General features: G+C 42.1%; 1 protein-coding gene across 3 annotated transcripts in view; it reads left to right on the top strand.

Moving 5' to 3' along the window:
• Positions 1–14346, top strand: part of mpp3b (MAGUK p55 scaffold protein 3b) — a 30702-nt gene that overhangs the window by 5544 nt on the left and 10812 nt on the right. For all 3 annotated transcript variants that reach the window (XM_052486808.1, XM_052486806.1, XM_052486807.1), the window contains 6 exons: positions 10101–10261; positions 11249–11367; positions 11695–11772; positions 11973–12053; positions 12690–12827; positions 13581–13662. In XM_052486808.1, coding sequence (XP_052342768.1) covers positions 10225–10261; positions 11249–11367; positions 11695–11772; positions 11973–12053; positions 12690–12827; positions 13581–13662 — 535 coding nt within the window. In that variant the 5' untranslated portion in view covers positions 10101–10224. The remainder of the gene's footprint in view (positions 1–10100; positions 10262–11248; positions 11368–11694; positions 11773–11972; positions 12054–12689; positions 12828–13580; positions 13663–14346) is intronic.

Below are 14346 nucleotides of genomic sequence, written 5' to 3'. Positions count from 1 at the left end.
GAAAGAGATTTAACTCCTGGTTAAGAGATATTTCTTAATCAAATCAAATCAAATCAAATTTATTTATATAGCCCTTCGTACATCAGCTGATATCTCAAAGTGCTGTACAGAAACCCAGCCTAAAACCCCAAACAGCAAACAATGCAGGTGTAAAAGCACGGTGGCTAGGAAAAACTCCCTAGAAAGGCCAAAACCTAGGAAGAAACCTAGAGAGGAACCGGGCTATGTGGGGTGGCCAGTCCTCTTCTGGCTGTGCCGGGTAGAGATTATAACAGAACATGACCAAGATGTTCAAATGTTCATAAATGACCAGCATGGTCGAATAATAATAAGGCAGAACAGTTGAAACTGGAGCAGCAGCACAGTCAGGTGGACTGGGGACAGCAAGGAGCCTTCATGTCAGGTAGTCCTGGGGCACGGTCCTAGGGCTCAGGTCAGTTGAAACTGGAGCAGGAGCATGGCCAGGTGGACTGGGGACAGCAAGGAGTCCTCATGTCAGGTAGTCCTGGGACATGGCCCTAGGGCTCAGGTCCTCCGAGAGAGAGAAAGAAAGAGAGAAGGAGAGAATTAGAGAACGCACACTTAGATTCACACAGGACACCGAATAGGACAGGAGAAGTACTCCAGATATAACAAACTGACCCTAGCCCCCCGACACATAAACTACTGCAGCATAAATACTGGAGGCTGAGACAGGAGGGGTCAGGAGACACTGTGGCCCCATCCGAGGACACCCCCGGACAGGGCCAAACAGGAAGGATATAACCCCACCCACTTTGCCAAAGCACATCCTCCACACCACTAGAGGGATATCTTCAACCACCAACTTACCATCCTGAGACAAGGCCGAGTATAGCCCACAAAGATCTCCGCCACGGTACAACCCAAGGGGGGCAACCCAGACAGGCCGACCACAACAGTGAATCAACCCACCCAGGTGACGCACCCCCCAGGGACGGCACGAGAGAGCCCCAGCAAGCCAGTGACTCAGCCCCGTAACAGGGTTAGAGGCAGAGAATCCCAGTGGAAAGAGGGGAACCGGCCAGGCAGAGACAGCAAGGGCGGTTCGTTGCTCCAGAGCCTTTCCGTTCACCTTCCCACTCCTGGGCCAGACTACACTCAATCATATGACCCACTGAAGAGATGAGTCTTCAGTAAAGACTTAAAGGTTGAGACCGAGTTTGCGTCTCTGACATGGGTAGGCAGACCGTTCCATAAAAATGGAGCTCTATAGGAGAAAGCCCTGCCTCCAGCTGTTTGCTTAGAAATTCTAGGGACAATTAGGAGGCCTGCGTCTTGTGACCGTAGCGTACGTGTAGGTATGTACGGCAGGACCAAATCAGAGAGGTAGGTAGGAGCAAGCCCATGTAATGCTTTGTAGGTTAGCAGTAAAACCTTGAAATCAGCCCTTGCTTTGACAGGAAGCCAGTGTAGAGAGGCTAGCACTGGAGTAATATGATCAAATTTTTTGGTTCTAGTCAGGATTCTAGCAGCCGTATTTAGCACTAACTGAAGTTTATTTAGTGCTTTATCCGGGTAGCCGGAAAATAGAGCATTGCAGTAGTCTAACCTAGAAGTGACAAAAGCATGGATTAATTTTTCTGCATCATTTTTGGACAGAAAGTTTCTGATTTTTGCAATGTTACGTAGATGGAAAAAAGCTGTCCTCGAAATGGTCTTGATAATCTGTAATCTGTAGTCTTTAATCTGTACTTTTATCAAAATCTGAAGGTCCAGATTAGTTTATACCTCCCTTGCCTTGGATGTTCCTCTATCAGTAACTAAAATGGTTGATACTAAATTATTTAACTTCATATGGAGGAATTAACCTCATTATTTAAGAAAAGCGGTAATATGTAGCACTCAAAGTGAGGGAGGGTTGAATGCTCTGGATTTTAGAACTACTACTCTACTATAATATTTAAGATTAAATGGATACAAAACCATTTAAGGAATAAGGATTGCATTTGGAATATCATCCCTAATTTAATATTCCAACAGATTGGTGGTCTAGAATTCTTACTAAAATGCAACTTTGATATGGGTAAAATCCCTATTAAGCTTGCAAACTTTCATAAACATGTACTTCTAACTTGGAACCTCATGTACAAACACAATTTTTCCCCACATAGGTATACAATCTGAAATAATAAAGACATAAAATACAAAAACAAGTATTTTTTTCCAGAACTGGTTTGACAACAACATTATTTGGGTTCAACAATTATTGAATAATGATGGACAACTATATGATTATCCAACATTTATGAGAACACACAATGTTACATTCACTCCTGAGGAGTATCAAACTGTTGTTAGAGCTGTCCCTAAAGGTGCTATTCTTCTTTTAGGAGAATATAACACTACTCCAAGTGAAACTATTGAGGAATTTGTAGCCTCAATACAATTAGAAGGAAATGACATTTTAAACTATAAATGTAATAACATGTATATAAGGAAACTATGTCAATAAACTATGTCAATATCCCCTCTGCTAATGTACTGGAATGCAGCCCCAGGACATGTGAACTGGAACAAAGCTTTGTTGTCTGGTAAATATTGTATATCTAATAAGGTAAAAGAAGTATCATACAAACTCATTCATAGAATCTACCCTGTAAAGGCCTTTATTATACACAGATTTAAAATAGCTATTGATAACAAATGTGTGTTTTGTGGTTGTGACCCAATAAACTCTTGACCATTTATTTCAGGACTGCTCTTATGTCAGAAGATTTTGGAGTGAGTTAGAAGATTTTATTTTAAAAGAAACAACTATTAATGTTCATTTGAGAGACTCTGGTGTTATGTTTTATTTTGATCCAAATGATATGGACCCTGATTTAACTTTCATTGTTCATTTGTTTATCTTTCATGGAAGATTCTGTATCCATAAAATGAAGTGGGCAGAGAACAAACCCCACTTCACATTATTTAAGATGTCATTTCAAAATAATATTTAAATTCTCAGTAAATGTAAAAACAAAAAAGCAATACGCACCATAAAAGTATTTAACTAATTGAAAATGATTCTTGATATGTAATAACCCTGTCTGTTAGGTTTATGTACTCTTATTTGTATATTTCAGTTGTTTTGTATTTGTTGTGTTCATAATAAAAATAAAAATAAATATTTTTTAAAAACGTTTTTAAAAAAGAAGATAGTCATAGCCAGCTAACTAATAGAAACACCCGGCAGACAAAGGGATGCTGAGTAACTAAACAAGCCAGCTGCATTTACTAGCTAAGTGAGTGAAACTGAAAGTGGGAAAAAATGATTCTCTCTCAATCTTGCTTCTCCTTCATTTTTGAAGAAATGAATTTGTTGAAAACTGTTCAACTGTCTCTCTTTCTTTGAGTTAACTACTCACCACATTTTATGCACTGCAGTGCTAGCTAGCTGCAGCTTATGCATTCAGTACTAGATGTATTCTCTGATCCTCTGATCATGTCAGTTCATGCTGCAAGAAAGCGGAAATTTCAGAGTGACAACTAATAGTACTCGATACAACTCAAACTTTCATTAAAACACACATGCAGGGTATTCAATTAAAGATACACTCGTTGTGAATCTAGCCAACATGTCATATTTTTAAAATGCTTTTCGGCGAAAGCATGAGAAGCTATTATCTGATAGCATGCAACCCCCGAAATACCCAAAGGGGACGTAAACAAAATCATTAGCGTAGCCGGCGCTACACAAAACGCAGAAATAAAATATAAAGCATTCATTACCTTTGACGAGCTTCTTTGTTGGCACTCCTATATGTCCCATAAACATCACAATTGGGTCTTCTTTTTTTTTCGATTAAATCTGTCCATGTATACCCAAAATGTCCATTTATGAAGCCCGTCTGATCCAGGAAAAAACTGCTTTCCAAAACGCAACGTCATTTTTTTAAATTAAAAAAAGTTGCCTATAAACTTTGACAAAACACTTCAAACTACTTTTGTAATCCAACTTTAGGTATTAGTAAACGTTAATAAATCGATCAAATTGATCACGGGGCGATCTGTATTCAATAGCAGCAAGTCTTGAAATCATGGTCCATATTCTCCCTTTCATAACTTCCTCCGGTGTACTCGACGACAGGAAGTGCCTATTTCTCATTTCACCAAGGATTAACTTCAACCCAATTGCCAAGATTGGCGACATCGTGTGGAAGCTATAGGAACTGTAAACTGGTCACTATCTATTTTCCCTTGCCATACACAATACAGAGACTGGCGGAGGGATATTTTTTTTGTGTTTTTTGTGAACAGTTTTCCTTGGGATTTTGCCTCCTACACACGTTCTGTTATAGTCACATACATGATTTAACCAGTTTTATAAACTTCAGAGTGTTGTCTATCCACACATACTAATCATATGCATATACTATATTCCTGGAATGAGTAGCAGGACGTTGATATTTTGTGCGATTTTTAACAAAAAGCTGAAAAAAATTGCAGCCTCTTTAAGAGGTTTTTAACCACGCTGTCTGTGTGTGTGGACCATTTCAGTTTGTCAGTGATGTGTACGCCGAGGAATTCAAAACTTTCCACCCTCTCAACTACTGTCCCATCGATGGTTAGGGGGCTGCTCCCTCTGCTGTTTCCTGAAGTTCACGATCATCTCCTTTGTTTTGTTGACATTGAGTGTGAGGTTATCTTCCTGACACCACACTCTGAGGGCCCTCAACTCCTCCCTGTAGGCCGTCTCGTTGTTGTTGGTAATCAAGCCTACCACTGTAGTGTCGTCTTCAAACTTGATGATTGAGTTGGTGGCGTGCATGGCCACGCAGTCGTGGGTGAACAGGGAGTTCCGGAGAGGGCTGAAAATGCACCCTTGCGGGGCCCCAGTGTTGAGGATCAGCGGGGTGGAGATGTTGTTTCCTACCCTCACCACCTAGGACCCAGTTGCACAGGGCGGGGTTGAGACCCAGGGTCTCAAGCTTGATGACGAGTTTGGAGGGTACTATGGTGTTAAATGCTGAGCTGTAATCGATGAACAGCATTCTTACATAGGTATTCCTCTTGTCCAGATGGGATAGGGCAGTGTGCAGTGTGATGGCGATTGTGTCGTCTGTAGACCTATTGGGCTGATAAGCAAATTGGAGTGGGACTAGGGTGTCAGGTAGGGTGGAGGTGATATGGTCCTTGACTAGTCTCTCAAAGCACTTCATGATGATGGAAGTGAGTGCTACGGTGCGGTAGTCATTTATCTCAGTTACCTTAGCTTTCTTGTGAAGAGGAACAATGGTGGCCCTCTTGAAGCATGTGGGAACAGCAGACTGGGAAAAGGATTGATTGAATATGTCCGTAAACACACCAGCCAGCTGGTCTGCGCATGCTCTGAGGACGCAGCTGGGGATGCTGTCTGGGCCTCACATTGGCTGCAGTAAAAGAGAGCCCGCAGGTTTTGGTAGCGGGCCGTGTCAGTGGCACTGTATTGTCCTCAAAGCGAGCAAAGAAGTTCATTAGTCTGCCTGGGAGGAAGACATTGTGGTCCGCGATGGGGCTGGTTTTTATTTTGTAGTCCGTGATTGACTGTAGACCCTGCCACATACCTCTTGTGTCTGAGCCATTGAATTGTGACTCTACTTTGTCTCTATACTGACGCTTAGCTTGTTTGATTGCCTTGCAGAGGGAATAGCTACACTGTTTGTATTCGGTCATGTTTCTGGTCACCTTACCCTGATTAAAAGCAGTGGTTCGCACTTTCAGTTTTGCACGAATGCTGCCATCAATCCATGGTTTCTGGTTGGGGAATGTTTTAATAGACGCTGTGGGTACAACATCACTGATGCACTTGCTAATAAACTCGCTCACCAAATCAGCGTATTCATTAATGTTGTTGTTTGACGCAATACGGAACATATCCCAGTCCACGTGATGGAAGCAGTCTTGGAGTGTGGAATCAGATTGGTCGGACCAGCGTTGAACAGACCTCAGCGCGGGAGCTTCTTGTTTTAGTTTCTGTCTGTAGGCAGGGATCAACAAAATGGAGTCGTGGTCAGCTTTTCCGAAAGGAGGGCGGGGCAGGGCCTTATATGCGTTGCGGAAGTTGGAATAGCAATGATCCAAGGTTTTTCCCGCCCTGGTTGCGCAATCGATATGCTGATAAAATTTAGGGAGTCTTGTTTTCAGATTAGCCTTGTTAAAATCCGCAGCTACAATGAATGCAGCCTACGGATATATGGATTCCAGTTTGCAAAGAGTGAAATAAAGTTCGTTCAGAGCCATCGATGTGTCTGCTTGGGGGAATATATACGGCTGTGATTATAATCGAAGAGAATTCCCTTGGTAAATAATGCGGTCTACATTTGATTGTGGGGAATTCTAAATCAGGTGAACAGAAGGACTTGAGTTCATGTATGTTGTTTTGGCCACACCACGTCACGTTAACCATAAAGCATACGCCCCCGCCCCTCTTCTTACCAGAAAGATGTTTGTTTCTGTCGGCGCAATGCGTGGAAAAACCAGCTGGCTGCACCGTCTCCGATAGCGTCTCTCCAGTGAGCCATGTTTCCGTGAAGCAAAGACCGTTACAGTCTCTGATGTCCCTCTGGAATGCTACCCTTGCTCGGATTTCATCAACCTTGTTGTCAAGAGACTGGACATTGGCGAGGAGAATGCTAGGGAGTGGTGCACGATGTGCCCGTCTCCGGAGTCTGACCAGAAGACCGCTTCGTTTTCCCCTTTTTCGAAGTTGTTTTTTTGGGGTCGCCGGCTGGGATCCATTCCGTTGTCCTGGGTAAAAGGCAGAACACAGGGTCCACTTCGCGAAAGTCATATTCTTGGTCGTACTGATGGTGACTTGACGCTGCTCTTATGTTCAGTAGTTCTTCTCGACTGTATGTAATGAAACCTAAGATGACCTGGGGTACCAATGTAAGAAATAACATAAATAACGTAAAAAAAACAAAAAACTGCATAGTTTCCTAGGAACGCGAAGCGAGGCGGCCATCTCTGTCGGCGCCGGAAGTCTGTCTCTATTTTGGTTTGGTCAGGGTGTGATTTGGGTGGGCATTCTATGTTCCTTTTTCTATGTTTTTGTATTTCTTTGTTTTGGCCGGGTATGGTTCTCAATCAGGGACAGCTGTCTATCGTTGTCTGTGATTGGGAACCATACGTAGGTAGCTTTCCCCCACAGGGTTTTTGTGGGTAGTTGTTTTCTATATAGTTTAGTTTCCTTAAAGAACTGTTCGTTTTCCTATATGTTATTTTTTTGTTCAAGTGTTCTGATTTAATAAAATATCATGAACACGTATCACTTTGGTCCAGTCATTTACGGGAAGAGGATCGTGACATGTATGGTGCAGGCATGCAATCATCATGTTGTTTGGATTAAACTTTTCATTTGTATGATTATGTTGTTTGGGTTTGGGTTTGGGTTTGTACACACTCTCACACACACACACGCACGCACGCACGCACGCACGCACGCACACACACACACACACACACACACACACACACACACACACACGCACACGCACACGCACGCACGCACGCACGCACGCATGCACACACACACACACGCACAGAGCGCCCTTCTGTTATCTGTGAGTCATTTTCCATGGTGGGAAAAGATGTCATGGTGTCGTTTTCTACAGATTATTTCATCACCATCTATAGGATTACACACATGATTACCAAGGATAGATAACACATACAAATCAGCCAAAAATGTTAATTTGGTATTTAGAGGACCACAATGGAAATAAGCCTTTGGGCTTTATTGTATATTGTCCTTAATAATGTATTTTTTTAGGTACACCGTAGTAAACCAGAGCCTTTAATGTACTTTAATGTTCAAATAAATAAAATATTATTAACAGATAAGAAAGGTCAACCATATACGTAACAGGGAATAGTAACAGTTTTTAGTCTCGTTTCCAACTGCTTTTTATGGTTCACACACACACACACACACACACACACACACACACACACACACACACACACACACACACACACACACACACACACACACACACACACACACACACACACACACACACACACACACACACACACACACACACACACACACACGCAGAGTTAGTGTCAATCACTGCGGGCTGTATGATGGAGAATGGACTGACGTTTCCATGAAAGAAGGTGGTAAGGAGTTTCCTGACCCCCCACACTTATTTCTCAGGTTGACTATGTCGCGCGTGAGGAAATGTCTACGCTCCAGTGTCTATATTAGCATACTACTTTGGATGATGCATGCACATTACATTATTTAATTCTAAGTAGTATGCTAGTGTGGATATCGAAACAGAGCTATTGTGCGCCTATGCCTGTGAGGGATGAGAAGTGAGTACTGTAGAGTATTTGAATTGGTATGTCCATTTCAATCATAAGTCCATAACTATGTCAACAGGTGCAGCCTTAGGGAAATGATGTCTCTCACTGTTAGAAAACCCACACTACACTTCCCATGACTCCACAGTCAGCCATATTGATGCACAGGTGTAAAAGATTTCCCATTCCCGATCAGCTCTGCTGGCCCCACTTCATCAAGAAACCGAACACAGCACATTAAAAGTCCAGTGCAGTCAAAAATGTGATTTTATGGTGTGAAATAACACTGTGAAATTGTCAAAATAATGATAATGCCTTTTTAGTGTAAGAGCTGTTTAACAAAGACTACCTGACATTTCAGCCTGGGATGGAGTTTTGGCCTTCCATGGGGTGACATCCCCATGCAGTAAATAAGCCCAATAAGAGAGTTCCAAACCTCTCTGCCAATAACATCTCATTTTCAGGTTCCCCCTCCCCACTCAGACCACTCCCAGAAAGTCCTAGAATATTCTTGTTTAAGAATATGTTACCCAGAAATTATTTTGATATTAAGGTTTTAAAAAATAATTTAAAAACCGCATTGGACCTTTAACTCTTAGTATTAAGATAAAAAAAAACTGCTTACAAAGTAAAGTCCCCTATTTTGGGGACCTGCGTGGTCGAGTACCGGTTCTCATCGACATTTTCGCTTATAAATCGATATGTGCGTTGAGCAGTAGCCCTGATTCTCATGGACACAAGAGTATGTATCTTCTGCCTGTGTGGAGCAGAATGTGAAATCTGACACCACTTGAAGCTGGGATGTCCCTCCTACCATTTAATTTGCTCTTCCGACTGTCCATCAACTCCTCCTACGTCATTACCACTAACAACAATTTCTTATTTACAATGACAGCCTAGGAACAGTGGGTGAACTACCTTGTTCAGGAGCAAAACCACAGGTGTTTTACCTTGTCAGTTTAGGGATTCGATCTAGCAAACTTTCGGTTACTGGTCCAACGCTCTAACCACTAAGCTACCTGCCACCACTCATGCCTAGAATCCTTACATCGTAACACATCAGGAGAGAGTGGTTTCATCACTGTAGCACTGTGGATCGATTTATAGCCAGTAATCTAAAGCAATTAAATGATTTCAAACAAACACGTTGTTTAGTATTTGTTATTTTAGGTATTTTATTAGGATCCCCATTAGCTGTTGCGAAAGCAGCAGCTACTCTTCCTGGGGTCCATATAAAACATGACATAATACAGAACATTAATAGACAAGAACAGCTCAAGGACAGAACTACATAAGTGTCAGTCATTTGTCATAGACGGAGAAGATTAACATGAGATGAATGCCAGGATGCCAAGCTTGAGTTCTGTGAGAAGTTCACAGTGATGGGGGCAGACTTTTTGATCAAGAGACCTTTAGAAAGTATGCACATTTTCCTCTAACACTAAATACACAAATGATGTATTTTCCAGGAAGGTGAAATATATTATGTATTATACTATATTTAGAAAAAAATGTATTTTCAAGAATAATTCATAGTTTTGTTGAATAGGAAATACATCATATAAAATATTTCATATTTGTACTTTGTACTTGAGCTTGGGTCCTCAAAAATGACTAAATCAATTTTTTTACATTTTGTTTTACCAGAAAGGTGAGATTTGATCCTTTCTTGGAGTATGCAACATTACTGTTGTTAATGTCTCAATAATTACTTTTGTGGTTTACTTAGATTACATTTTCGATTACATTTAGTTACATTTAAGAAGAGCTAGCAGTTTGTTTTGTTTTTGTTTTTTTTCCTGTAGGATTGACAGCTGGGGTATAAATCTGGATAATAAGAAAAAGGAGGCAGAGAAAGAAGCTCCAGCAACTCTATCTTCCTTTTCTGTCCATCCTGAGTCTACACTAGCTGGCCCTTCCAGCTTCTAAATGATTGAAGCCATGCCTCAACTCTCTGGAAGCACAGGTAAGGGCAGATATATGGCTAAGACTCATGTATAATGTTCATGTTACTACGTTATGTTTTATTTTTTATTTAACTTGGCAAGTCAGTTAAGAACAAACCCCAGCTGGATGTGATTCAGCCTGGATTTAAACCAGTGACTGTAGTGTCGCCTCTTGCACTGAGATGCAGTGCCTTAGACCGCTGCACCACTCGGGAGCCCCCTGCCACTTGGGAGCTAAGAGTGCTCTTCTTAGTACCAGCTTTTTTGGGGCCAGCCAATCACAGAGTTCTGTTGTCCCCTAATTTGAATATTAATTGTGGGTAGCACTGGGCTACAGCATGCAATATGAAAAGGCCTATAAGGTAGTACAGCCTCTGCCAAGAGGTTTTCACCTTGATGGCAGAGGAGGTAGTGTGCTTGCCCTGCAGTGGTGTAAAGTACTTAAGTAGTACTTTAAAGTATTTTGACTTAAGTCGTTTTTTGGGGGTATCTGTACTTTACTTTACTATTTATACATTTGACTACTTTTACTTCACTACATTCCTTAAGAAAATATTATACCTTTTACTCCATACATTTTCCTTGACATCCAAAAGTACTCGTTACATTTTGAATGCTTAGCAGGACACGAAAAATGGTCTAATTCACACACTTATCAAGAGAACATCCCTGGCCATCCCTAATGCCTCTGATCCGGCAGACTCACTAAACACACATGCTTCAATTGTAAATTATGTCTGAATGTTGGAGTGTGGCCCTGGCTACCTGTACATTTTTAAAAAACAAGAACATTTCACGGTCTGGTTTGCTTAATAATATAAGACATTTGAATAAATTAATACTTTTACTTTTGATACTTAAGTATATTTTTAACCAAATACTTTTAGACTTTTAACTCAAGTAGTATTTTACTGGGTGACTTTTACTTGAGTCATTTTCTGTTAAAGGTATCTTTACTTTTACTCAAGCATGACAATTGGGTACTTTTCATGCTTTTCTCACTGTAGGGTTGCATGAGACTCTGGCCCTTCTAACCTCTCAGCTCCACCCTGATGCCAAACACAAAGAAGACCTGGTGTTCCTCAAGGATGTCTTCAGCGAGAAGAGCCTGGCGTATCTGATGAAGGTACAACCCTAAAGATCCCCTTATGTAACCCACTGGGTTCAAAGTTGTGTTAATGCTGTGTAGCCTGGGCTCTGGGAGCTAACTTAAGTCTTCAGGTCTTATAAGCAAGTCCGGCTGAATTTGATCTTCATGCTATATGTGTTGCAGAGAAGGCTGGTGGGAGGAGGTATAGGAGGACGGGCTCGTTGTAATGTCTGGAATTGAATTAACGGAACAGAGTCAAACGTGGTTTCCATATGCTTGATGAGTTTGATACCATTTCAGCCATTACTATGAGCCCGTCCTCCTATAGCTCCCCCCACCAGCCTCTGATGTGTTGTATCACAGATCCATGAGAAGTTGCGGCAGTATGAGCGACAGAGCCCTACTCCAGTTCTCCACAGCGCCTCCTGTCTGGCAGAGGATGTAAGTACATCCACAACCCACTGAGTTGAAAACACAGGGCAGGTGAAGAAGAAATGGTGGATGCCTCCTGGAACTTTGCTGTCACCTACCCAGTTAATAAATGTCAGTGAAGATGGAGGAAGATAGATTCAGTTGTGTTGAGTCACCAGCAATATGTCTTAGGCCTACTTATGATGACATCCTAATGCTGTGGTTGACAGTTGGCCGAGGAGATTCAGAATGGACCGATGGAAGGTGATGAGAAGGAACTGCTTCTGCTTCTGAGTGCTCCTCATCTCAAGGTACACATGTCTCTCTCACACACACACACACACACACACACACACACACACACACACACACACACACACACACACACACACACACACACACACACACACACACGTCTCTCTCCCTCTCTCTCATGTTTTTTATCTCTTCAACATCATCAAAAGCAAGCACTAAGCCTTTTTACAGCCCCGACACAGGCAGAGTCCCAAATGGCACCCTATTCCTTACATATTGTGAAAAGTAGTGCACTACGTAGGGAATAGGGTGCCATTTCAGACGCAGAAACAGACAGTCCTCTTCAGTCACATTAATCAAGGTCATTATGCTCAATTTAATGGCTTTTTATTTCAAACAGCTAGGGAAGAAATCACAGCTCATGACATTAGTATAGTAATATCTTCATTATACCAGCTCGTTTGCACAATAGCCTGGGGGGATTTTGTCTCTCTTTCAATCTCTTCTCAAGGTTCTTCAGTCTCAATTTATTTGTGCCTCTCTTTCATCCTTTCTCTCTTTCCGTGCCTTGCTCATTGAATTGATGGATTGTCTGTCCCACTCAGTTTTAGTGGAAACAAAATATTTATTGTCATTGTCATTGTTTAGGATGTGCACCATCTCACTATGGTCTGTCTCTCTTTGACCTATAGGCTATCCTGGCAGCCCATGACACGGTGGCCCAGAAGAACTTTGACCCCGTGCTGCCCCCGCTGCCAGACGAAGTGGACGACGAGCTGGAGGAAGAGTCTGTGAAGATCGTCCGGTTGGTGAAGAACAAGGAGCCCCTGGTGAGTCTTGATCGGATATGATGTGATATGATACAATATACAGTACAATTTACATTAGCTTACAATATACGTTACAATACTTTATTGTCGGAGCATGAGATTCTGACCATCATTTCATGGAAATTCATTTTGAGAGGCCAGTGGTACATTTAAAATATAATATGCACAACCATTTAGAATTTGAAAGGCTATAAGTAGGAAGGTGTCATGCTTTTCGATTGTCTTCTGCGAGCTAGTTAAGTGTCTGCGAGCTAGTTAAGTGTCTGCGAGCTAGTTAAGTGTCTGTGAGCTAGTTAAGTGTCTGTGAGCTAGTTAAGTGTCTGTGAGCTAGTTAAGTGTCTGTGACCTAGGTAAGTGTCTGTGAGCTAGTTAAGTGTCTGTGAGCTAGTTAAGTGTCTGTGAGCTAGTTAAGTGTCTGTGACCTAGGTAAGTGTCTGTGAGCTAGTTAAGTGTCTGTGAGCTAGTTAAGTGTCTGTGAGCTAGTTAAGTGTCTGTGACCTAGGTAAGTGTCTGTGAGCTAGTTAAGTGTCTGCGAGCTAGTTAAGTGTCTGTGACCTAGTTAAGTGTCTGCGAGCTAGTTAAGTGTCTGTGAGCTAGTTAAGTGTCTGTGAGCTAGTTAAGTGTCTGTGACCTAGGTAAGTGTCTGTGAGCTAGTTAAGTGTCTGTGAGCTAGTTAAGTGTCTGCGAGCTAGTTAAGTGTCTGTGACCTAGTTAAGTGGGAGCAATAATTAAGCGCATGGTGAAATTTTCCAGGGGGCGACCATCCGCAGGGATGAAGTGACGGGGGCTGTATTAGTGGCCAGGATCATGAGGGGAGGGGCTGCGGACCGCAGTGGTAAGAGAGCAGCATGTGTGTGCGCACACACACACACACACACACACACACACACACACACACACACACACACACACACACACACACACACACACACACACACACACACACACACACACACACACACACACACACACACAGCACAAACCCTCACTCCCACAACAATGCCCTACCCCTCATATGGTACTGCACCAACCATATCTTAGATCCTTCCCCATACTGACACCACCAAAGTACCCTGCCTCCTCCATTTTTCATCCACACCCTCATAAACTACCAACCTGGACCCAGGGGTAGACATAACATAGTAAATATTAATCCGAGACTCGCCAATTAGTATTTTTATTTAACCTTTATTTAACTAGGCAAGTCAGTTAAGAACAAATTCTTATTTTCAATGTCGCCCTAGGAACAGTAGGTTAACTGCCTGTTCAGGGGCAGAACGACAGATTTGTACCTTGTCAGCTCAGGGGGTTGAACTTGCAACCTTCCGATTACTAGTCCAACGCTCTAACCACCAGGCTACCCTGCCGCCCCATGATACGTATTAGTATTTCGTATGGTATGTATTAATGTGTGGATGTCTATCCTATGATGAGTTATGAATTACAATTCGTACAATTTGTAACGAATTTGCAAAAAAAAAAATGACTAATTCCATTTTGTTGTGGCTAACATTAGCTA

The sequence above is a fragment of the Oncorhynchus keta genome, chromosome 3, assembly GCF_023373465.1.
Source record: "Oncorhynchus keta strain PuntledgeMale-10-30-2019 chromosome 3, Oket_V2, whole genome shotgun sequence".
Taxonomy (NCBI): Eukaryota; Metazoa; Chordata; class Actinopteri; order Salmoniformes; family Salmonidae; genus Oncorhynchus; species Oncorhynchus keta.
This window is presented reverse-complemented; position numbering and strand designations above follow the sequence as displayed.